Source organism: Dromiciops gliroides, chromosome 3 (genome assembly GCF_019393635.1).
Source record: "Dromiciops gliroides isolate mDroGli1 chromosome 3, mDroGli1.pri, whole genome shotgun sequence".
Classification (NCBI taxonomy): domain Eukaryota; kingdom Metazoa; phylum Chordata; class Mammalia; order Microbiotheria; family Microbiotheriidae; genus Dromiciops; species Dromiciops gliroides.
Window position 1 is genome coordinate 489,260,369 of NC_057863.1, and position 26,208 is coordinate 489,286,576.

The window sequence follows — 26,208 nt, forward strand, 5'->3', positions numbered from 1 at the left end:
AAGCATTTAATGAGAACATGAAACAATGGAAATAACAAGGAAGGAAATAAAGTTTTATATATATATATAATATATGTGTATATATATTCTCTATACCCATACATAGAATGCAATTTCATACATCTTTCAAGATGAGAAGGTGGGATAGAAACCTGAAAAAAGCTTATGAGCTACCTATTGGGGAAACTGACCCTCAGAGTGAGAAAACTGTCAATGGGTCTTTGTCTCCTTTCAGTATGGCCTCAGTGGCCAGAATGAGGATAAGCTAACCTTTTGGGGAGGCAGCCTAAAGGGCTTCAGCTTGGCTCTTGGGACATCTGAATTCTGCCTGGAATTTTTTCCATTTCTGCTCCTTCCCAGCTCTGGCAGAATTTCTGCTAGTCCATCTCCAAGTCTGTATTTCTTCTCACTGCTCAGAGAAATCACCAACCTGAACTTGCTAGGCTCCCAGTGGTCTTTTTGATCTCCTTGCTATGAAGCTTAACATCTTAACCATTTTCCCATTTCAATCACTGCCCCAAATTTCTGGCAGTTTTTTTAACTCCCACTTTGAAAAGAATGTTCCAATAAAGAGAGCCCTTCAATTGGTGTTGTCACCATACTCTATGGTAAGATGGACAGATGGGAAATGTAATCCAGAGAATTTCTTTCCAAGAACAATGCTCTCTTGGCCCCAAGAATTGTGAGAAATTAAATCCTAGGAGCATGCCCATTACAGAGTCCTATAACAGACTGTGCAGTTGAAAACAGTAGATGAATATGAATCATGGGTTCATTCCGATATGTAAAGCATTTCAATCCAAAATACAAAAACAGCATCAGCTTTTGTCTGAAAAAAAGAATAGTTGCAACATTGACATTAATTGTAGATTAGTCTAAATGAAAAGAAGGACCCACCCCCACCTTACCCCTCCCCAGTTCATTTTGTTGTTTTGTGGCTTAACTTGTGGCCTGGTGAAATCCTTCCAGTTTTACCATGCTATGGAAGCCTTTTAGGATGAACAGGATTTTCATTTACTTTTAATTTCCTGATTCTGTGCAAGGATAAAAAAGTCAAGAGAGAAACTGATGAGTTCTCCTAGAGTTCAGTTCGTTGTGGGCTTGTCATTCGGGTTCAGCAATAGCTTCATTCCCTGCTTGTCAATGCTGGAGTTCAGGCTCTCTGACTCCTTTTCTTGTTCTGGAACACATGTGCACCCAACTGGAATAGTCACATAATCTTCTGTGTAGACATAGCGCCCCCCAGCACAAGCTGAGGTGCGGCGCAGAATGACTGTGGGCATGTATACGGGAGTACTACGGAAATTAAAGTTTTCCTCTCCATATAGTCCTGTCAGACAACCCTTGCACAGACAATATGCTTCAGGCATGTATTTGGGATACCTTGTGGGATCATAGGAGATCCTACATGGGAAAAGAAAAAAAACACAAAAATAAATTAAGTAACAGATTTAGCAAGTGCTTTTTGACCATCTGGAGGACATTACCAATTAAGAATGACCATTAGCATTTGTAATCTGTTTGGTGTTTTTTTAATGGCCAGGAGAAATAGCGGCCAATGAATCTATCATGCTTCATATTTGTTGCGTGAAAAAGACAAGCATTGACACCATTTTTGTTAAATAGATCAGTAACTTTGAAAGGCCTGACAGTTATTTTAGGGTACAGTTTTAGTTAGCATGCACACATACTCCAACCTAAGCTAGCAAATCATGCTAAATATAACAAATCACTTGCCTTTCATGAAATTTTAAAGGGCAGAAGAAGATGGAAATTGTACATATTGTTTACCTGAACCTTTGGGCTTCTAGAACTATTTTCCTGTATTCTTGTTTTTAAAAAATTTTTATAGTTTACTAATCAGTCTGTATACAGGGCAAAATGAGAACATACATACTCCCTCTATGAGGGAGCTCCAAATGCGGCCCTCTCAAGAGACAACAGGGCTTCCAGTGGTTTCAACAGACATCACAGAGGCCATCTCTTGTATCCCTATTGGAAACCCACACTGCCCCCTCCCCCTTTTAATTTCAGCAGAAATGCACAAAAATTAAGAATTTGCCAGTAGAGAAATAGCATTCATGCTATAAGCCTAAGGGTAAAAGTTCAGAAGTGGGAATTATTTGATGGACAACAGATTGCTAAGTCCAAGAGCAATTGCCAAATGTTCCTTCTGAAGCTGTTAGCCAGAATATTAAGCAGAATCCAGGTTAGCCAGAAGGATGTTGATAATGTTAGTGAAGGGTTTGCACTGAGGATCATAGTGTTCAGTGACATGAACCACCTGGCTGGGTGACTCACATAGGGAGAGACAGCTGGGCCATCTTCACTGGGATCACCACAAATTGACAGCCCCTTTGTCAGACTGCCAATGTCGGAAGTCCCTTCTCTTTGAAGGAATGAGGGTTACATCTAGGGAACTCAATATATTTGCATGGACTACTTTAAAAGGAAAATCGCATCTTAAACTTAATACTGCATTTCTAGCATCCTCTTGTTCTTCTGTTTTCTGGTCAGGACAAAGAATTAAGTGTCAACATCTGAAAGACACTAACAGAAGAAGAAGTCTAATATTCTCTCTGAGTGGATTATTTATTTCATGGGAGGAAATAGGCAATCACACTCTGGACATCAGACTTCTTGCCCCAATCCACTCTTCCACCACAAACTAGAAGACAACCAAGGATGTCTCTGAACTCAAGATGTAGACTTCTCCATGTAGGCAGGTGCCTAATTGATACCTTAATGTGACAAGAGTTCTTTCCCATTTTCCTCTCTACTTTTAGAGAGGTCTGCAAGGTACCAAATTCCTTCAACTCTTTATCTCCATTTGACCTGACGTTGTTTAAGGTTTACAATTCTAGTTGCCCTCTGAAATCTCTTCCCGCTTTAATTCTATGGTCCTCAAATTATGCAATGGATATGTGATTGCATTGATTTGGAAGTTTTCTCTAATAAAGATTATAATCCATCAATGTCGGGGACATGCTGTGCACTCCTTCTCTGAATCCTTCCATATGTTCACTGTGGGTATCCACCTAGCATGCCAAGGGAGGGGAACTGCCTCACTTTTGGAAAAGAATAGTATTGCACCTCCCTTACAGAGTTGTTGTAAGGTTCAAATAAAATAATATTTGTATAAGTGCTTAGTACAATGCTTGGCACATAGTAGGTGCTATATAAAAATGTTTATTCCCTTCCCCTTCCTCTTCATCTCCCTCTTTCTGAGGGTACCAGTGGAACACTGGCTATGCCACCTATCATGACTCACTCTGGTCGCATGACCATCCCCTTTTTTTCTTATCATTACAATTCCTTGATGCCATCTTGTACTCCTCTTCACTGAAGTTCCTCATTGGTTATCTTTTAGCCTACTCATACCCAATATATACCTCTCTCCGTTGTCTTCTGTGTAATGTTCATTTAAAATTTTATAGAAATTGTTGCATTCTAAGTTTCCCTACTTATTCAAAAGTAGAATGTTGATATTAAAAAGATAGATTTTGGTCATTAAAGAAGTTTTGCAATTTCCCAAGTGCAACCCAACCCACTTTCTTAGGCTTCATCAGACTTACAAAGGAGTCAAAGACACAAAAAAGGTTAAGAAACCTAGGGTTAGAATACTGAGCTACTTGTGCGTGATTTTTTAAAAATAAGTTTTTATTGGTGGCTTCTATTTCTTAACATCATCATATCTAACTCCAGTAGTTCAACCCCTTCCCTTTGCCTAGAGAACCATTCCATATAACATTTTTTTTTGGCAGAGCAACGAGCGTTAAGTGACCTGCCCAGGGTCACCCAGCTAGTAAATGTCAAGTGTCTGATCTAGATTTGAACTCAGGTCCTCCTGAATCCAGGGCCGGTGCTTTATCCACTGCACCACCTAGGTGCTCCCAACAAATAATATTTTGAAAGAAAAAAAAATCAGGACAACTGACTGATACATTGAAAATCTGAAAACATGTGTAATGTGTAACCTCTGGGGACCTCCCACCCTCGTGAAGGGGTGGAATGGAAATGTCATCTTATGTCTCTTCAATGGAGTCCTATTTGGATCTTTAATGGCTAATGTGTATGCTTATTCAATGTTTCTATATTTTGGTTGCCAAGCTATTGTCAGAGAAATTTGATACAAAGTTTTATTTTGTTCCCATCAGACCACTTCCTTTCTTAGGTACATTAATTTTGTCTATGAAGAAGCTTTTTAGTTTCATGTAATCAAAATTATTTATTTTATCTTTTGTAATTGCCTATATCTCGTTTGGTAAAGAATATATATCCTAGGGGGCAGCTAGGTGGCGCAGTGGATAGAGCACTGGCCCTGGAGTCAGGAGGACCTGAGTTCAAATCCGACCTCAGACACTTGACACTTACTAGCTGTGTGACCTTGGGCAAGTCACTTAACCCCAACTGCCTCACCCAAAAAAAATAGCTGTAAGAGGTATATGATCTGCTACTTTTCTAATTTTTTTTATTGTAGGATCTTGAATATTAAGATTCCATATGCATTTAGAAAATATTGTGGAATATGGTATAAGATATTGGTTGAGGCTTAATTTATCCAGACTACTTTCCAGTTTTTTCAGCAACTTTTATCAAATACAGAGTTTTTTCCCCTAGGTAATATATGTTTTCCACTTTATGAAGTACTGGGTTATTGAAGGCCTTTGTGAGCTGTTTGACAGAAAGTCAAACAAATTTCTTTCCATTTTAATCTACATGTTAATACTAAATATTTCACAATTTGGTACTTGTTTAAAAAGAGGGGGTGATCAGTGGTACACAACAAAAAGAAGCAAACATAGAAGCACAGTGCTTGACAAAAACTACTGGGAAAATGACATCAAGCTGGCAGAATTTAAGTTTAGACTAACACCTTGCAACATATTCTGAGCTAAGTTTGCAAATGGATATATGATGTAGATATAAAAAGTCACATCATAAATTAAAGGAGCAAGGAAGAAATTACCTTTTAGATCTTTGGATAGTAAAAGAGTTCATGACTAAATACCCACTAGAGAAGATCACACAAGTAAACACGGACAGCATTGATTATATAAAGTTAAATTTTTGCAAAAGCAAATCTAATGTAAGAGTTATAAGGGAAATAGGTAATGGGAAAAATCTTTGCAGCAATTTTTTCTGACAAAGGCCCAATATACAAAATATATAAGGAACTGATTCAAATTTATATGACTAAGCCATTCCTCCAATAGATAAATGGTTGAAGGAAATGAACAGGAAGAGTTCAAAAGAAGAAAACAATCAACAATCATACAAAAATGCTCTAAGTCACAAATAATTAGAGAAGTGCAAATTAAAGTAACTTTGAGGCCCTACCTCATACCTATCAGACTGGCAAAGATGACAAAAGTGGAAACTTACAAATGTTAGGGAGAGTGTAGGAAAACAGATACACTAATATGCTGTTGGTAAATTTGTGAATTGTTCCAGCCATTCTGGAATGCAATTTGGAACTATGTCCAGAAAGTTACTCAGCAGTTGTCGAAGTAACATTTGACACAACTCTACCACTATTAGGCTTATATCCTAAAGAAATAAAGAAAGAGGGAAAGGATCTATATGTCCAAAAGTATATAAAGCAACTCTTTTTGTGGCAGCCCCAAACTGGAAACTAAGGACATATCCTCATATTGGGGAAGGCCTAAACAAGCTATGGTATTCATCATTAGCATGATGAAATGGACAATTCAGAGGAAACTGGGAAGTCCTTTATGAACCAATATTGAGTGAAGTATTTGGAAATAAAACTACTTATAAAATAACATTATAAAGAAAATCAACTCTGAAAGGTTTTAGAACTGTTCAAAGCCATGATAAATCAAAAGTTCAAAAGAATGAAGATGAAAAATACCATTCAACTCTTGACAAAGAGGTGATGAACTTAAAATGCAGAAAAAGACATAAATTTTCAGTCATATCTAATGTAAGAATTTGTTTTACCAAGTTATGAAGCTATGTACTAAGGGTTTTATTTCTCAGGGTGTTTTTTTATTTGTTCATGTATGAGGGAAAGGGGGAAAGGAGGTAATGAAAGGGACAGAGTAATTTTTAAAACACCTGTCAGCTGAAAAAGTTAAATTTTTTTAAAAACAAAAATGCTTTCTTTCTCTACACCACATTTCATTTGTATACCAGGCAAGGCATATTTGGAGGGGGAGTGGTGCTGAACATCAGTACAAACCTCATGTAAAGATTTTAAGCTGTCTTGTTAGTCCCGTCTACTCTTCTCTGTTCTCTTTCTATCATCTCCCCTTTTATTTTTCCCTCTCACTTCTTTCTTCTCATTTCCACTCCCCTCTTTTATTCCTTTGTTGGGAGTCAGAAAACATTTTCCCTGGGGCAGAAGGCTCTCTTTGGCCCTAACTACAAGGAATAGGAGGAAGAATTATTGGCTACGAAGAGAAAACAAATAACAAGAAAGCTCATTGTTATTCACTGTGGTTACTGTGAAGAGTTTTTGATGTCTTAGGAGCCACCATAAAACTATTGCCCACCAGGGTCTTCATCTTTTAACAGCATTGGAATGAAATCTCAATCAATGATCACCCTAACACCCCCCCCCCCATTATGGTTTCTTTTCTGGTTCACTTTCAAACGACAGAAAGTGGTTTAGTTGTCATCAAGGCTCAGACAAGGCTCACCTTTACCTCAGCTGACAAAGAAATGTGGGTCCAGACAAGGAGAGATCAGATAAGACATCAGATAAGATGTCAGGAAAATTCCAGGAAAATAATGCCTCTGTCTTTCAGCATAATTTAGTAGGTGCTTGGCATGAGAACATACTTGAAATAAATCAAGTTTTTCCTCTGAGAGCTTCAGACAACCTTCACACTGGCCATGGATGAAGCTTGGCACATGTGAGTGACAGCTGGCACTGCTTAATCCTAGAACAAAGGGTACATCCTCTGGGGTTGATCAGAGGGGATGGAAACTGAGCTCTGAATAGAATGAGTGACAGCCAAGTCTGGGGAGAAAAAAATAAAAGTTCAGGAATTTTGAACTTCATAAGGAGCAATTTTTAAAAAGAGAGGGATAAAATTCCAGGAGACCATGAGGTACATTCCCTAGAGCATTAAGAATCTTCCCAATGTAATTGGTTCATAATCTGATATCAAAATAGAAGCATCATTTAAGAGCAAGGACTTAATTTTTTTTTCCTATCGTGAATCCCTTTGAGAAGCTGGTGAAACTTATGGACCTAATGTTTTTAAATGCATAAAATAAAATACAAGAAATCAATGATACTGAAATTCAGGTGTATATATGTGTATATATCTATATCTATGCATATATATATATATATATATATATATATATATATATATATATATAAACCAAGTTAATAGTCTTTAAAGAACCTTTTTGTTTCTTTTGGATAATTTAGCTCCCTTTCCTCTTCCTCTTTCATTTTGAGTCCACCTTTTCCATTTTTACTCACTCTCCAAAATATATCCTACTAGACAAGCTCTATAGATTGTATATCTAACTATAGGATGTAATCTGGATAATAGGTATTTTTCATCCACTTGATGTTTTGTTTGAATGGTTATACCAAACTCTTTTGAGTGGTTATATGTAACTAAAAGATGTGGCAACTATAAGATCCTTCTATATTTATTGTTCAGGGATTTAAAAGGGCATTTCCTGGGGGGTGGCTAGGTGGTGCAGTGGATAAAGCACCGGCCCTGGATTCAGGAATTCCTGAGTTCAAATCTGGCTTTAGACACTTGAAACTTACTGGCTGTGTGACCCTGGGCAAGTCACTTAACCCCCATTGCCCTGCAACAAAACAAAACAAAACAAAACCAAAAAATTCATTTCCTTTCATAGAGAAATCATCATCTTAAAAGCTCTTTTCCAACTGGGTATTTCCCCATTCACGTATCAGAATAATTCAGTTCCCTAAAAGGTATGAACAGAGGTATCATTGTTCATTGAGTCTTATCATAAGTATCAAGCAAAGCATAAAACATGCTTTCCAAAGGTGTTCACCACTGTGATGGAGGAGATCCAGCTTTTAAGATGGTATTTTTCTCTACAAAAGGAAATAACTTTTTATAAACCACAAACAATAAGTACAGCAGGATCTTGTAGTCTCTACATCTTTTGGTCAATCGTGTAATAATAAAGATATGATCTACTGAGGACTATCACTGGAAAAAGCAAGTACTAGCCTTTTCCATATTTATGTTCTTCCAAGGATTTAACTATCATCTCTAGGTGGATGTCTCCTAGATCTGTATATCCCATTCAGTCTCTCCTAAAAGCTTCAGTGCTGGGGCAGCTAGGTGGAGCAGTGGTTAAAGCACCGGCCCTGGATTCAGGAGTACCTGAGTTCAAATCCGGCCTCAGACACTTAACACTTACTGGCTGTGTGACCCTGGGCAAGTCACTTAACCCCAATTGCCCCACAAAAAACAAACAAACAACAACAACAAAAAAAAAAAAACAAGCTTCAGTGCTGCCTCATCATTTGCCTACTGGATACTGAGATCTTAAACTCCACAGTCCCAAACTGAATTCATTATCTTTCCACTCAAACCCTTCTTTCTTTCACATTTCCCTATTTACTCCACTCACTCTCCCTGACCTAATATATCCAATGAATTGCCAAAGCTTGCTATTTCGGCCTCTACAGCATGTTTTCTGACCCCCTTTCTCCATTCATATACAGTAGTTACCTACCATCTCAGTTTAGGCCCTCATCACTTCTTGCCTACGTTATTGTTAACAGCCTCCTTAATGATCTCCCTGTCTCAAGCTTCTTGCTACCAAAGAAATTTTTCTTAAGTATAGATCTGATCAAGTAACCCTTCCAGCCAATGAGCTTCTCTGGCTTTCTACTACCCCTAAGATCAAACACAGCCCATAACCTGGACCCAACCTACCTTTTTATCTCCACTGGACATTATTCTTCCTCTTGCATGGGTGCGATCCAGCCAAACTGACCTTCTCTCTATTCCTCACACATGACACGCTATCTCCTATCTACACTGGCAAAACCTGCTTAAATGCATTTCCTTTCTGCCTCTATCTCATAGAGTCCCTTTCTTCCTTTAAGACATAACTCAAATGCCAAAGTAGGAAGCTTTTCCTGGACCCTCCAATACCTACTACCCTCTCTCCTGTAACAATTGGAATGACTCCACCTGCTGGAGATCTACTGTAGGAAAGCTCTGCCGTGAGGAGAAGGCATCTGAGGGCAAGCCATGTGGTCAGTTCCTTGGCGTCAGGAAGTGATGTTTGCTCATTGGTACTGTCTATCAAAGCTACCAGCCAATCAACTTGAGGAGCCTCCCATTTCTGGGAGGAGGACACAAAGTAGGAAATGGATGCTGGCAGAGGGGTCCTTGCTCTTTTGGTTCCTGACCTTGCCATGGCAGGTCGGATGATGGGGTCTCTTAGAAATAGTTAGATTTTTACCTTTCTCTCTGATCCTAATGCTCTTTAATAAATACTTAAATACTCTTTCTAATGCTTATAATTTATTGGCGACCACTCATTAGATTTTAGATAGTATAGCTAGAATTTTAGCCCCTTACACTCCCAAACTACCTGATGTTTTGTATATATTTGTGTTTATTTACTTTATACTATATTTTCTCTATATATGCAAATAGAGAGCATGAATATATATTTATGTGTATATATTTGTATACATTTATATATTTTACATATATACACACAAGAATATGTGTGTAGTGTATGTGTATATAGAGAGTATAAATATATATATTTACTTGTATGTATGTATACATTTATATAGATTATGTATATATGTATATTGTATACTGTGTATACACACATATATCCTTCTTGTCTTCCTTATTTGAATGTAATGAGTAGGAATTGTTTCATTGTTTATACTTATATCCCCTGCACCTAGCACAGGAGACAATAAATACTTGTTGACTGATCATCAAGGATGCTCTAGGTGTAGATGATTCTCACAAAAGTTTTGTATAACTAGGAAGATAAACATATATGTCAATAGTTGTTGATATCCTCATGTTTGCCCTTTTCTGGTAGTAATTGAGAGATTTCCCCACCATGACTTTGGTATTTTCCCATCCTTCAAATACCTTGTGACTCAGTCCTCAATGTCCATACAGTTATATCATCTCCAGGACAGCTCTGCCCTATGTACACTTGATCTAATCCAAGTACTTTTTCTATCTTTCTTCACTTTCCTGCTGTTTTTTTGGATTTTACAAGAACATCTGGCATTGGAATGTTAGAGTCCAAGTATGGAGGCTTGACACTATTGGGGGGGGGGCAATGAGGGTTAAGTGACTTGCCCAGGGTCACACAGCTAGTAAGTGTCAAGTGTCTGAGGCCAGATTTGAACTCAGGTCCTCCTGAATCCAGGGCTTGTGCTTTATCTACTGTGCCACCTAACTGCCCCAGCTTGACACTATTCTTTTTTGTTTTTTGTTTTGTTTTTGCATGGCAATGAAGGTTAAGTGACTTGCCCAGGGTCACACAGCTAGTTAAGTGTCAAGTGTCTGAAGCCGGATTTGAACTAAGGTACTCTTGACTCCAGGGCCAGTGCTCTATCCACTGTGCCACCTAGCTGCCCCCGACGCTATTCTTGATGGTGAAAAAAGTTTATTATAAAAATCACAGCAGATGTTTTTCATCGTTATTTTGTTTTTTGTTCTTCCATTTCCCTCTTTATTGCCCTTAGGGTGATTTTTGCTTAGTTGGGTCTCTCAACAAGCTTTATTCAAACTGATTTCATCTTCTACTTTTCTCCTCTCTGTGAGTTGATGCTGCTCCTAATCTTTGATCATCCTTTTCTATGGGATTTTACAAACAAGCCAATATTCTAAACGGATGGTGCCTTTGGTTGCCAAGTCCTTTCTTAAATGTAAATCTGATCATTTTGCTCCCTTATTCAATCAATGCCTCTAGGACCAAAAACAAACTTGGTTTAGCTTTTAAAATCCTTTACAACCTGGACCTGATTCTTTCCAGAATCATTGTACATTATTCCCTCTCCTACACCCTATGATCCAGCCAAATTGGTCTTCTTTCTGTTCCTCACACACAATGCTCCATCTCTCAGTTCCATGCCTTTGCACTGGCCATCTCTTATGCTTAGAATTTGCTCCTTCCTTGTCACTGTCTACTATATGTCCACTTGGCATCTGTTTCAAAGAATCCCTCTCTTTATTAATTAGACAACTTAAGTACATATTACCTTTCACATGAAGCCTTTGCTGATCCCCTCAACTGCTAGTGCCCCCCCTTCCCAACTAGCTTGTATTTAACTGTTTATATTTACTTCATTTATATGTATTCTTCATATGACATCTATGTGTACATACACACACACTTGGGAGAATAATCATAACTCTGTATGCAATAATATAAAGCCATGCCTGTAAGAAGATGTTAATATAAAGGTGTAAGTGATATCATGATGAGTGAGAGGACTAAGAAGACCTACTCTGCTGGAACAGAAAAGGAGAGTCTCTTGGGGCAGCTAGGTGGCACAGTGGATAGAGCACCGCCCTGGAGTCAGGAGTACCTGAGTTCAAATCTGGCCTCAGACACTTAACACTTACTAGCTGTGTGACCCTGGGCAAGTCACTTAACCCCAACTGCCTCACTAAAAAAAACAAAAACAAAAACAAAAACAAAAAGAAAAGGAGAGTCTCAGCAAGGAATCCAAAAAGAAGCAACTTAATATTGTTCCCCTTCGCTCCCTTTGTCCTGGGCTGGTTTGCATCTGTCCCAAGGAATTCTTGATTCCTTCAGCTTTATCAGTTTCTTTCTGTTTATACTCTCTCACGTAAACCAATTTTGAGATGACTGATGAATATAATCACAGAGCTACCCAAAAACTTTGTTCTTGCCAGTGGAGAAATCAGTAATCTGCTACTTTCTACATAACTCTCACCAGAGGTCAGAGGATGCATCTTCCACTTTTTTCTCTGACTGAACAGTGACCTAAACTTTACCCAAATGCTAATTTTTATTATGCAATAAGTGTCAATGGCTGGTAATTTCTTTTATAAGAAGGAGAATTGACAACTCAATAACCTGGGGGAGGGCAAAAAGATGGAAGAGTTTAATTTATTGTCTACTCAGTGGCCAGTGCCACAGATACAAAAAAATGGACTTTTCTGCTTAGCCTCTTTCTCCTCATGGGAAGGAAAGAGATATGGACCTCAGGGATGTTGCTCAGTCAGAATGGTAGAGTCTTTCTCTGTTTCAGAGGCAGAGGAGAAGGGTAATACCTCAGAGGACATTTAGAGGGCTTGCCAACCACTGTCCTTACCAGTGCAGCAAATACCCTTATCAAGTGAGGGACATGTCTACCTTATCATCTCCCCTATTAGAATGTAAATTGCTAAAGCAATCTGGAACTATGCCCCAAAAGCTACTAAACTGAGCCCACCCTTTGATCCAGCAATACCATTGCTAGGCCTATGGTACAAAGCGATTAAAAACAAAACAAACAAAAAAAAAAAGAGGAAAGGGATTTACATGTACAAAAAAGATTTGTAGCAGCTTTTTTTATGGTGGTAAAAAACTGGAAACTAAGGGGATGCCCATAAATTTTGGAATGGCTGAACAAATTATGGTAAGGGTATATGGTAGAAAACTATCATGCTGTAAGAAATAATGAAAGGGGACAGTGTCAGAGAAACTTGGGAAGATTTGTATAAGATAATGTAGAATAAGCAGAACCAGCAGGGCAACCTATACAGCAACAACAACATTGTGAATACAACTTTGAAAGACTTAAGAATTCTGATCAATGAAATAACCAGTGACAATTCTATTGTTGTTGTTTGCCCTTCTTTCTCAAAGAGGACCAATCTGGGTGGTTATCATGACTCACAGTGAACTGGATTTAAGTGAAAGAGGACTGTGCAAGGTCACCAACCTCACTCTATCCTCCAGAGCCACCTGGGTCTAGTAGCAAGATATACAAGATGACTGGAGATGTTGTTGGCTTTTTTTTAACCTTTTTTTTAAGCAGGGCAATAGGGGTTAAGTGACTTGCCCAGGGTCACACAGCTAGTAAGTGTCAAGTGTCTGAGGCCGGATTTGAACTCAGGTACTCCTGAATCCAGGGCCGGTGCTTTATCCACTATGTCATCTAGCTGCCCCCCCAATTGCCTTAAAAAAAAAAAAGCTGGGGCAGCTAGATGACATAGTGGATAAAGCACCGGCCCTGGATTCAGGAGTACCTGAGTTCAAATCCGGCCTCAGACACTTGACACTTACTAGCTGTGTGACCCTGGGCAAGTCACTTAACCCTCATTGACCCACTCAAAAAAAAAAAGGCAATTGGGGTTAGGTGACTTGCTGAGGATCACACAACTAATAGATATCTGAGGTGAGATTTGCACTCAGGTCATCCTGACTCCAGGACCAGTGCTCTATCAACAGCACCACCTAACTGCCCCAACAATTCTAGAAGACTAATGATGAAACATGCTACCTACCTCCTGACAGTAAAATGATAGACTCATGGTACAGAATGAAACATATTTTTTTGGATTTGACTGATAACAGGAATTTGTTTTGCTTGACTATGCATATTCATTTACAAGGGGTTTTCTTTTCTTTCTTTTCATGGGATCAAGGTGGAAGGGAGAGAAATAGATATGGAAAAAAATAAATTAAACCTTAAAAATGTATGTAAGCTGCCTGTAAGAAAGGATTGCTTCTTTCTTTGCATTTCTGGCAGCTAGCGCAGTGCCTGGTATATTAAGTAGGTGCTTAACAAGTGCTTGTTGATTGATTGGCAAGTAACACAAGTGTTTATCTAGCTACCATTAGGCAGAATGGTGAAGTAGGAAGAGAACTGGCTTCAAAACTAGGAAAATCTGGGGCCTGCTTTTGACACATATTCAATGTCCAATCCTGGGCAAAGTCCCTTAAACTCTCAGTGCTTTAGAAAGCTCTAAGTTGTGAGGAAGGTGCTCATCTGCCTTGGGAGGGCATTCCTCACACCAGTGAAATCACAGATCTGGTCCCTAACTCTATTATTATATCACAGCAATGTATAGAGTTGTAGTCATGGTGTAGATTTCATTTTGAATCTATCTCCACTCTCCATTACGTCATGCAGAGCTCATATTTCTCTGAATTATTCATATTCATCATTCCTTGCATTATATTTCATTATATTCATTTACCATGATTTATTCAGTCATTCCCCAGTAATCAAGTCAGCTAGTTTATTTGCAACTTTTAAAGCAGCACTGTCTTTTTTATGTGTTATAGTTTAAAGGGCTGCTGGGCCTGGAGTCAGGAAGACCTGGGTTCAAATTGACCCTTAGATACTTCCTACCTATGTCACCTTGGACAGGTCACTTAACCTCTGTCTGCCTTAGTTTTCTCAACTGCAAAATGGGGTTAAAACCAGCAACTACCTCACAGGGCTGTTGTGAAGATCAAATGACAAAATATTTATAAAGTGTCTCCCACAGTGCCTGGCACATAGCAGGTGCTATATAAATGCTAGCCAGCTAGGTAGTAGGAGTAATAGGAGTAGGAGCAACAGCAGCAGCAATAGTAATATAGCAAACAGTGATTGTTTATAGTAAAGAAGAATAAGCAGCAAATTCTTGAATTATGTTTCTGTCTGCATGGAGCTGAATTCTGACTTTTAAACCAAAGAACTTCAGTACATATTGTATTTTTGAAAGTATATTGGAATTTCAGAGCTTTATCCCAGGGATTCATGCTAACAAACATTATCACATGCTACTATTTCTGAATAAGCAGAAGGACTTGAATAAATAAGTCCTTGACTTTGAAAACACAAGCATGATCTCTGAAGGCAACTTGTCTTTCCTGCTGGATATTTAGTTATAGGAAAAACAACACATTGCTCAAAGTTAATTGTTGTTTCAGTCATGTCCTACTCTTCATGACCCCATTTGGAGTTTTCTTGGCAAAGATACTGGAATGATTTGCCATTTCCTTTTCCAACTCATTTTATGAGGAACAGAGGCAAATGGGGTAAGTGACTTTTTCAGGGTCACACAGCTAGTAAGTGTCTGAGGCCAGATTTGAAATCAGGAAGATGAGTTTTCCTGACTTCAGGCCTGGCACTCAATCCACTGTGCCACCTAGCTGCCCCAACATAGTTAAACTTATTAGCAGCCAGGTTACATCTCCCTAGAGCTGGAACTAGGGTGGGGTGATGAAGTTTTTGTCTGCGAAGGCACCAACATTTAGAGGGTGAAAAATTTTTAAATAATGATTTTTATATATACAGCTCTAAAATTCGCTACATTTGCTTTTTGGCAACACACGGACTCCTTCAGCAGGATAGAAACCACTGAACTTAGTATCTAGTTAGCAAGAATAATTACTTAAAATAGGAAGGTACTAGATGGTACCCACTGCTATTTACACCTAGCTGTGATTTGCTGTAGTACCTAATTACTCTTTCTACTGAACTGAATTTGTTTTAAGTACTTATGTTATTTTTACATCATTGATGACAAAGTTGATTTTAAAGCATGTTTTGTGTCCTTTTTGCACCCAAACTGTCCTGGGTACTCAAATTGCTAGTTACAGGTCTGCCCTCCCACTACCCTTTGCCCCATTTCACCCCCAACATGCCTACTAATCCCTGTCTTCAGGACAAACACTGCATCTGGGAGCACAAACACTGAGTCACACATAGGACATACAGTTAACTTGAACCGTCCAGAGGAAAGGTAGAACATTTGATTTGGGAAGAAAGATTCGAAGGAAAGACCCAACCTCTACTTTCTTCCAAGTGGCACTTTGACCTATGAGCACCCAAATACCAAACCAGTCACCCAGAAGATCATAGAATGATAGACTTAGAGCTAGAAAGGGCCTTAGAGGTCCTCTAGTACAATCCATACATTTTACAGATGAGAAAACTGAGTCCTACAGAGCTGCAGTGACTTGCCAAAAATAAATAGCAAAGTCAGGATTTGAGTCATCTGGCTCCTTAAACCAGGGCTTCTTAAACTTTTTCTACTTGTGACCCCTTTTCACCTGAGAAATTTTTATATGATCCCAGGTATGTAGGATATAAAATAGATATACATAACCTTTCACTGTTGCCAATTTTTTCACAACCCCCACATTCAGTCACGGAACCCCATATGGGGTCGTGACACGGTTTAAGAAGTTTAGGATTTTAATTTGAGACCTCTTGCATCTGAAGCAAGGATCATTTCCCTATACATCCATATCCCAGCATATTAACTATGATTATACCTCATTTGGCCTGAAATGTCATAGCCTTCCTGCCAAGGAAGTGAGTGGGGAGACTGGGAAGTTACAGCTAGCTTCCCTCTACTGAAAATTATGACTGACAGCCCCACCCTCAGCCTATTCATCAAGTACTCAGAGAGCCAAAGATCTTTGGTGGACAGTGCCAAGGAACTCTGAACAACGTCTTTCTGGCTCTGGAAGAAAACTTCAGACATCGGGCTTGCTCATGAATGTCTTTTTAGAGTATGTGGAAAAACCTCCCTGGTTTTGTAGGAAGGTCTGACACTGAAGCAAATGCCAGGAACCCGATGACTCTCTAAGCAGGGCTGTAAGAACACTTGGGCCTTTGGGACAGGCTGGGGTCCAGCTGCAAGCTCCTGCTCCAAGCTACTTACACTTATATGGGCCCCATGATTATTCTTGGGGCCCATTCATATAAAACTCCAGTATGTGTCTCTATCTCCAGTGAACTTCATCTAATTCTTCCATAAGAAAAAAGGTTGGGCCAGTCCCTAGGCTGACCCAGAGACTAAGACTAACTCTAGTGAAGCCAGGAGGTCAGTCCTGAAAGAGATACAAATAAGTTGGGTCTAGAACCATTTGGGACTGCCAGGGGACTATAGGCTACTTGTTTATACCCAGCACCTAACATAGGATCTTTCATTTTATAGGGTCATGCCAGCAATTCATAGATTTCGAGATGGAAGGGATGTCAGAGGTCAGTTATTACAGTACCCCCTTTTTTGCGGGGCAATGAGGGTTAAGTGACTTGCCCAGGGTCACACAGCTAATAAGTGTCAAGTGTCTGAGACCAGATTTGAACTCAGGTCCTTCTGAATCCAGGGCCAGTGCTTTATCCACTGTTCCATCTAACTGCCCCCCACCCATTTTACTAATGAAGGAATTGAGGCTCAGAGAAGATTCATTCTTGTCCGAGGTCACACAAATGGTACATAGCAGAGTTAGCGGTTTAAACCAGGGTTCTCTGATTCAAAAGCCAATGTGTACTGGATATGTAATAAGGTTTTACTGAACTGAATTGAGTTTTGACTAACACAACCCAGAGTTTGGATCCCCAGGGCTTAACATGAACTAATTTCAGAGTTGGAGGGGATTTTAGAGATTATGTAGTGTGAACTCTTTTACAGATTATGAAAATGGGATTCGAAGTGGTTCGATGGCTTGCCTAATTAAAAAAAAAAACAAAGAACTAGTCAATGGTGGAACTGAGACTAGAATCTAGTAGTATTGAATACTATTTCCCTGCTCTTTGTAACCCATAGTCGACTCAGCCTTTGCTCCCTTAAAAACAAGGCAGAGACTGAGGAGTGGGGAGCCAAATATGCTTCCAGTCACAGAGGCCTTGGCAGTCAGCTCTACTTTGGAGAGAGTACACAGTAAACCCACACCAAAGCCATTTGTTTCATGTCAGATCTACATGAAGGGTCAAGTTCAGGACCATAAGCTCAATCACGGGACTTAGAGCTAGAAGAGACCTTACAGAAGAAACCTCTGGAACTCTAGAAGGGTGGTTGTTTTTTTAAGTCAATACAAATGAATATCTTTTGATTTTTTTCTTAGCTAGAAGAGTTGTCTTGCATTCACTGTAGCTGGAAATTATCCATTTAAGGGAGAAGCAAGACCCAGGCTAACAACTTAAATCTACTTCCACATCACAACTTTCTCCATTGAAGTGTGGCTATATTGTGGGTTGGCATAAGAAATTAAATGGGAATTTGGGAGGAGTTTTGCAGAAGCTGCATATGACACATGAAGGCCAGCACACAACACAGTCCCTATGACCAAATACTTAATTCAAATTTTACAGTAAGGTACTGTAAGCACCCCATAAAAGAAAAAAAGAGAATTCAGACTTCTCAGGTACAAAGGAAGAGCCAAAATTTTTTCACGTGGATTTTCCATATCGAGGGGGTGCCTCTCCCCTAACCTCAGATATGTGAAAGGGATAACAGATGTGTCCATCTGAATTCTGTCCCTCAGGGTAAGTAGCTTGACTACCTGTTCTCCTTTGGATAATCCAAAATTGACCAGTTGGTGCTCTGGCACAGGTCTTGAAAAAGAATGAAAACCATTCCTCTATCAACCTGGCTGATTCCCTTCATTCAATGACAGGGGATTAGCAATTTAAACTGTCATCTGTCATTTGTCCTTTTCACAGACTCTTATCTGCCTCTAAATGGTAAAAAACTCCAGCCCCCACCTCCAACCTTGCTTCCTGATGGGTGTGTTCCTTGGAACCATCTCATTTTAGGTATGAAAATATTGAAAAAGTGTTGATGAGATAAAGCTTTATCACGTTCAGTCTCTGGCTCCTGCATGCATGCTTCAGTAAATCTGAGAATTTACAGAGAATAAACACTGAGCCACAGCCAGTGACTTTGATTTAAGACAAAAGACCTTAGTCCCATGATAATGCTACATCACAACGTTTCTATTTTTACTTTGCACAATAGTAATAAAAAGCAACACTTTGATGTTATAAGATCAGTTACTTAAGGATTGTGAGCAGGTTAGATAACAAATCACCTCATAGAATCATAAATTTAGAGCTAGAAGGGACCTCAGAGGTCATCTAATCCAATCCCCTCATTTCCCAGATGAAAACTCTGAGAGTCACACAGGTAGTCGTCAGTGGTGGTGCCAGGATCTCAGGTTCTATGACTCCAAATTTAGCATTCTTTCCATTACATGGCCTCAGGGATAGGGTATACTTCAGCCAAAGACCCGTCCCTACTTCGCCTCAGGAACACAATATTTCTGAAAGAAGCTAGTTTGCCTCCCCCACAGTACTAAGTTAGGTGACTTAGTGGTCAGCCACAGAAACTCATGAAGAGTGCTAAGGTGCGAAAACTGCAGTGGGCTTTATTGGCAGTATTAATTCTACAGCATACATTCCCTGGACCAATTTGTTATTCAAATTCTGAGCCAGGCCATCATTTACTGCTTTTTCTTTTTTTTCATCATTAAGATCCACTGTGGACTCCTTGTCACACATTAGCCCAGACTAATACTAGTGTCCTAATAGAGGTTCCCAGCAGGTGTTGAGGGGGGATTTATTTTGTCTCCCAAATTCAGAAGTCCAAACTAACTGGAACATCAACTTCCTGTGTCTACTCTATGTACTGTAGGATTCTAGAAATGGAAAGGACCTTTGAGATCATTTAGTTTAACCTGATCCTGAATCTCCTCTAAAAAACATTCCTAATATGGAATCTACTTGAAGATCTTCAGTGATGAGGAACTCATGACAGCATGGTGGAGTGAAAATATTTTTCTTTTTTTATTTGGGGGAGACTTGGGGTCAGATTCTGCCTCAAATACCAGCCATGTGATCACCCATCATTCATTGCCTTTTAGTCATGTCATTTTCTTGGCAAAGATCCTGGAATGGTTTGCCATTTTCCTTCTCTAGCTCATCTTACAGATGAGGAATTAAAACAGAGTTAAGTGACTTGCCCAAGGTCACACAGCTAGTAAATGTCTAAGGCCAGATTTGAACTCAGGAGCATGAGTCTTCCTGACTTTAGGCTCAGCACTCTCTCTACTGTGCCACCTAGTTCTTCTGATTTAGCCTCAGATACTTCCTAGCTCTGAGACACTGGGTAAATCACCTAACTTCAGCCCTGCCTAGTTTTCTTATCTGTGAAAGGGGGATCATAATAGCACCTACTTCCCAAGGCTACTGGGACCAAATGAGCTATAGGTAAAGCACTAATGCTTATTTCCTTCCTTCTTTCCTTTCTCCCTTCATTCCCCCTCCTCTTGGGGCAGAAACACCAGTGACTATGAAAAGCAGGAAGCAGAGATTACTGAATGATAAGCCTCTTGGCTTCAGGGGGAGGAAGAACATTAGGATACCCACACCTGTGATGGACAGGCTGGCTATGCAACCTTGGACAAGTCATTTCAACTATCTTGGGCTTTATCTGTAAACTGAGGGGACTGAACAAAGTAATCTCCAAAGTCTCCTTTAAAAACTAAGAGTCTATGGAGTTGCATGCTTTGGGGAAGCCTGCAGGGAAATCTGTTACCTCTTGAAAAGCATCCACATATTTCATAGCAACTTTCCAACCTGACTTCCTGCTCCCCACCCAATCTCTTCCCAGACCAGCCCTTCTTGTTTTCTTTGATTTTCCTCTGTTTTACACCCTTCTTGAAACTTCTTCCTTGTCAAACTGTTTGCAGGCTGAGTTAAAAGTAGGAAAACTGCCCTAGGAGACTAGCAAATAGAGCCTAGAAATAAGAGATTGAGCGTGATTCATATTCTGGAGGAAAACTCTCTTTAGATTTGCACCGCAAGTTATTAAAGGAACTACTGAGTATTATTTAGATTGCTGGAATGTGTTTTCTCTTAGTATTTCAACATAATTGCGTGACTGGCCCTATTCAAACAGCAATAAGCTGGAGTGTTTGCAATGAATAGGAGTCTTTCTAAAAATATCAATTTCCTTTAATCCCTTACTGAGCAATCAAGTTGGCTTTATTTAGGTATTTTTATTTTTAAAACTGAACAGAAACAGACATCATGCCACAAAGTAAACGTGATGGTATTTTTATCTGCCAGGAAATTGCACAAAACAACCTATCTACATCACCTAATACTTGGTATTTTTCTCTTAAGAAAACCCTTGCTTGTACACTGGGTCATGCTGCCCCTGAGGCAGTCAGTTTGGTTTTCATCCAAATATCCTGGACAGGGAAAAAATATCCCAGGATAGTCTTCACTGAGTTCTGGAGGGAAAGGTGCTTTTTCCATAGGCATTGGCAACAATCTAAATTTGCTTTCCACAAATTTCCAAGTAATTCATTGTACCAGTGAAGAAAATACCATACTATCTTTGTTGGTATTTTTGCAAGTGATACATTTTTATTTTGCTGGTGCAAGTAAAAGGAGCTTTTCTCACTTATTAATAGACATCTTAGATTAGCCAAATGTCTTTCTCTGAATCCATATTAGTCAGAGCCCTGAACTACATTTCTAGGAATCTTGCTTCCTTCTCTCTTCAATTTTCTCCCTTTTAATTTTTTTTTTTAAAGTTCTTTTTGCCTCATTTGGATCAGATCTGAGCCAGGGGAGGCCTAATTCCAGTTTCTCTCATAAAACCACTGCCTCTACACTCTCTCCCCCTACACAGTAAGCTATTCAGAAGGTTCAGAAATGGACAATCACTCCCTACCCACCTCCCCAGTCCAAAAAAAGTGTGTTGAAAATCCTGTGACATCTGTAATGAACCGGATGAAGTGGTGCCAGGTCTCAAAGCCAGCTAATCATACATTTTGTCCCATATTACTCAGTTGATTAAATACTTTAAAAAGTTCGAGGAATCCCCAACACATTATATCTTTATGGGAAGTGCACACATTCTGTGCCATCAGTTGGATGGGGTCCAACACAGCTGTGAAATCACTGGGGGCTCTGTTAAAACTATACAGGAACGTCTACACTGCTTTTGCTGCTGATTCTCACAGTCCTGAACAATTTGCCCCTCTCTTGTGAGTTCACTTCACAGATGGGAAAATGGATGCTTAATGTTTAACTTTCCCTAGCATTCACTCCTTCCTCCACCACAGTCATTGTATGGTGAAAGGGGAGGGGGATTCTGTCCTTCAAAAGCAGTGGTCCCTGGTGTCCCAACTCACCATGAACAGCTAAGCAGTAAGGGGAGGCCCTTCCGGTCTAGAGCAGAGGTTCTCGACCTCTTTTTGTGTCATGGACCCATTTGACAGTCTGGTGAATCCTATGGACACCCTTCTCAGAATAGTGGGGTGGGTTTTTTTTAAGTTTTAAAAAAATTCTTTCTCCATATATTATTTTGTTTTGTTTTTTGTTTGTTTTGCGAGGCAATGAGGGTTAAGTGACTTGCCCAGGGTCACACAGCTAGTAAGTGTCAAATGTTTGAGGTCAGATTTGAAGTCAGGTCCTCCTGAATCCAAGGTGGTTGCTTTATTCACTGTGCCACCTAGTTGCCCCCTGAATAGTGGGTTTTAAAAAATGTATAAAATAAATTACATAGGATTACAAAGGAAATTAATTATATTCAAATACAGTTATTTATATTTACAGTTAAATTTATAAATGCAGTTAAAATATTTAAAACCAAAATCACTAATCTCAGGTTAAGACCCCTGTGTAGATGAACCCTGGCTCCTAACCTTGCCGATCCTTTCTCCTTCCACACATCTCTCCCCCTCCTCAAAAAAATATTCATTCCTCCCACCCCTGCTTCCTAAAATGGTACTCCTAGAACTGAACACAGTATTCCATAAATTGCCTAACCAGGATAGTCCAGAGAGATTATCACCTCCTTATTCTCCCATAGAGATGTTATATCTTTTTTTATACAATCCAAAGTTGACATACCATACATCTAAACTTAATACATGCATCTAAACTGTATCACAAAAATTTGCAGTAGTTTTCTGTTGACAATAGAATAAACTACCACCATCATAGCCTGGCAACCTAGCTCTGACTTACTTTTCCAGATTTATTGTATGTATTAGATCATGCAAAACATATTCTATGTTAGCACATGGCAACAATTGATCAAGAATGAAAATGTATGGTATAGGGGGCAGCTGGGTGGCAGTAGATAAAAGACCAGCCCTGGATTCAGGAGGACCTGAATTCAAATCCAGCCTCAGACACTTGCTAGCTGTGTGACCCTGGGCAAGTCACTTAACCCTCATTGCCCCCCTCCAAAAGAAAACAAATAACAAACAAAAAATTAGAATACAACCTCTCATTAAAATATTCATTGTTCTTATTAATTGTTAACCATTCAGAGTTAATTGCTATGTTCAGGAACACCTTCTCTTCCAAGAGCATAGAATCATTGAGTAGGTTCTATGAGGGCTCTTTGGCATTTGAGAGTGCCACTGACCCCTTTTGTTAATTATCTGCTAGAATCATTAATAAAATGATTAATTACCCAGAAACTATGTCTCTTGACTTTTTTTAATACACCACAATAGGTAGGTATCCTAACCTCTTCTGTGTCATAGACCCCTTTCCCAGGCTGGTAAATCCTCTGGACCTCCTCTCAGAATAATGATTTTAAATTCATAATATAAAAACACATAGGATTATAAAGGAAGACAATTATATTGAAATAAGCCTATCTATCTATCTATCTATCTATCTATCTATCTATCTATCTATCATCTATCTATCTATCATCTATCTATCTATCTATCTATCTATCTATCTATCTATCTATCTATCTATCTATCTATCTATCTATCTATCTATCTATCTATATCTAACTATCATGCATCTATCTATCTATCTAAAACCAAGTTCAGGAATGCCAGGTTAAGAACTCTCAATGTGGGGTATAATTCACCTTACCTGGCCAGAGTTTTTACAAAGTTGTATAATTACAAGGTGATTATAATAACCATTGCCAAATAACACCAAAAATGTGTTTAGTGACTGGCAAAGCACGTTAAAAAAATAGTCCATAATTTCCAAGAGACAAATACTGGCTACCAAATTCAGAACACTTGACCTTGCCTACATTCATCAGTCCATATCAACCTTTTTACAGCTAGGTCACAACCTTCTGAGCCTCAAAACTGGGTTATTTTTGTTTTGGTTTTGGTTTAGATCTACAATTTCAGTGGTGTAGGGAAATCCTGTTACACAATTTCCCTTTATCTTTGAATGTCTTCTGTGACATCCTCTTAGAGTGTGACTGGGGCATTGGAAAGGGAAGTGATTTATCCAAGGTCATATAGCTGGTATGTGTCCCATACAGAACTCAAGTCCAAATCTTCTTAACTTCAAGGTCTTATTGAACATAAGACAGCGTTTCCATTAAGCTATAGGTGGGTTAAAATGTTCCCTAGTAGAAATTAAACCACACACCAATGAAATAATAAACTCCTGAGTTTTACAGAAAGAAGTGTAAGGTTTGCTCCCTGTCCTCAGGGCGCTTACAGTTTTACATATATACCCAAACATCAACCTCCTCTCAAACTTCCCATACACAGTGCCATAAAAATAAGAAATGAATTATTGAACAAGCATCCTATAGCTCTGACCCTCAGCCAGCGCTTGAGCATGACCACCACAAAATCGAGAAACCCTTTTTCTCTCTCACCCGAGAATTAGTCCACAGAGTCCCCAAACTGCACACTCCCCACACCTCCAATGATGGCTCTCGTCTGGGGAGCTGGGAAGGTAGAATTTCTGCGCTCACCTGTAGGCCCACGGGGAGACGCTGTGCAGGTTGATGGGGAGTCGGTATTTCTTGTCCTGGGCCGGCCTGCCCCCTGCCGGGCAGCTCACGTTGCGCTCCTTGTCCAGCGGTTCCAGCTGCAGGGTGTGGTGGAAGGCGCTGAGCATGCCCGCCGCCAGCCGCCCGTATAGCTGTTCCAAAAGCTCCTCGGGCCGGTCCGCACAGGTTCGAGTCCGCACCGGGCGCTTGTTGACGCGGAAGGCGTCGGAGCTGAGGCTCAGCAGCATGGACAGCACGAAAATGGCCAAGGGCGTCCGGACCTGCAGCTCAGAGAGAGACGGGCGGAGTGCGAGGGAAGCAGATGCGTGAGGCTCTGCCCATCTTCCCTTCCTAATCTGCACAATCTCGCCTCCCCCAGCCCCCAACCCTGGCCCCTTCTGTCCTGGGGTGTGTGTGTGTGTGGGGGTCGTCTGAGAGAAATTCGCGGGAGGTGGGAGGGCGTTGGAGCGCAAACACCAGAAAATTCCTCTTCATGCCTCTCCACCGCGAAGCGAGGCGGCGGATAAAGTGTCCTTGCCTCAGTTTCCCGGGATCAAGCCCGTAGCCCTTCCCCTCACCCCTCTTCATTGCTTTCCTCCACCTCCCACACGCTTCACTTTGTTGGGCTGTGGGTAAGGGGACCGGGGCAAAGCTCCTAAACCAACCTTGAGCTTTGCCGGAATAATCGGAGTCGTAATAAGAACAGGAAGAGGAGGAGGGGGAGAAAGAGACCCCCCCCCCGACAACACGCACACTCACATACATACACACAGTTCGCCCCCACTATTCTGCTTACCTTCCCTTGGGACATAGTGCTGGGATGCTGGGCACGGGATGCTGAGGCAGGATGCTGAGCGAGCGCGGGGTGCCGAGCGCTAGGTGCGGGCGGAGACGCGTGAAGGCAGCGGCGGATGCGGAGCGAACTCCGTGCCCCGAACTCCGCTCCCTCAGGGGAGAAACTGGAGGAAAAGTTGGAGGAGTGCCCCGCCGTTCACTGCCTCTCTCCTGGCCGCCGATGCCAGGAACATTTCGGACACACACACACACACACACACGCATGCACGCACACCACTTAATTTTTCAGGCATTCACTTGCTTGTTGAGGCTTCGAACTAACCCCACGCGACGCCCCCTCCTCCTTAAGGGGCGGGACATGGGGACCCGCTGCAAAGAGCAGCCTGCCAGCCCGGAGTCCTGAGTAATGGGTGTGTTTGTGGATGGGGGAAGGGGTGACTGTTGTGTGGGCTTCCTACCCAGTAATCGCCAAAGTAAGAAGTCCCAAGCAGTGGGTCCTCTGGGAGGGGGCGGGTCCCTAAGTAGGGGAGGCTAATGTTTGACTCCTGGAGGGGGGCGCACGCACTCTTTCTTTCTTTCTTTTTTAACTATCTTCCGCCTGCTTCCCCCCCCCCCCCGCCCCCCATACCCCTCCGCTCCCAGTGCCTAGCACAGTTAATTCCTGGTGTGTAGTGACTTAACAAAGGCTTGTGATATTAAATTGATCTAATTTAACTGGAGATTCTTGATCTGAGTGACTAATCTGGGAGCCAGAAGCACCTGACAGAAAGCTCCGGCTCAGCCACATCAGAGAGGGGAAGTTTGAACCAAAAAGATGCCTGAAGCCTCAGGGTTTTCCTTCCTGCTCTAGTATATATTTTATTGAATTGAACTTAACTGCCTTTAATGAGGCATTTGGGAAGGAGCTGATTACCTGGAA

General features: G+C 40.5%; 1 protein-coding gene across 1 annotated transcript; it reads right to left on the reverse strand.

Annotated features, from left to right (window-relative positions):
• Nucleotides 1-108: 108 nt before the first annotated feature.
• On the reverse strand, nt 109-25,666 carry IL17D (interleukin 17D). The gene is made up of 3 exons (XM_043991311.1): nt 25,291-25,666; nt 24,477-24,775; nt 109-1,404 (listed from the first exon to the last, which is right to left on the reverse strand). Exons 1-3 carry the CDS (start codon nt 25,303-25,305, stop codon nt 1,086-1,088), a joined length of 633 nt encoding a protein of 210 aa, XP_043847246.1. The 5' UTR covers nt 25,306-25,666; the 3' UTR covers nt 109-1,085.
• Between the last annotated feature and the right edge of the window lie 542 nt (nt 25,667-26,208).

Coding starts and splice junctions, on each gene's coding strand:
- IL17D (XM_043991311.1), bottom strand. Junction 1,405..24,476: donor GTCTCCCCGTGGGCCTACAG/GTGAGCGCAGAA, acceptor TTTCCCATGTAG/GATCTCCTATGATCCCACAA.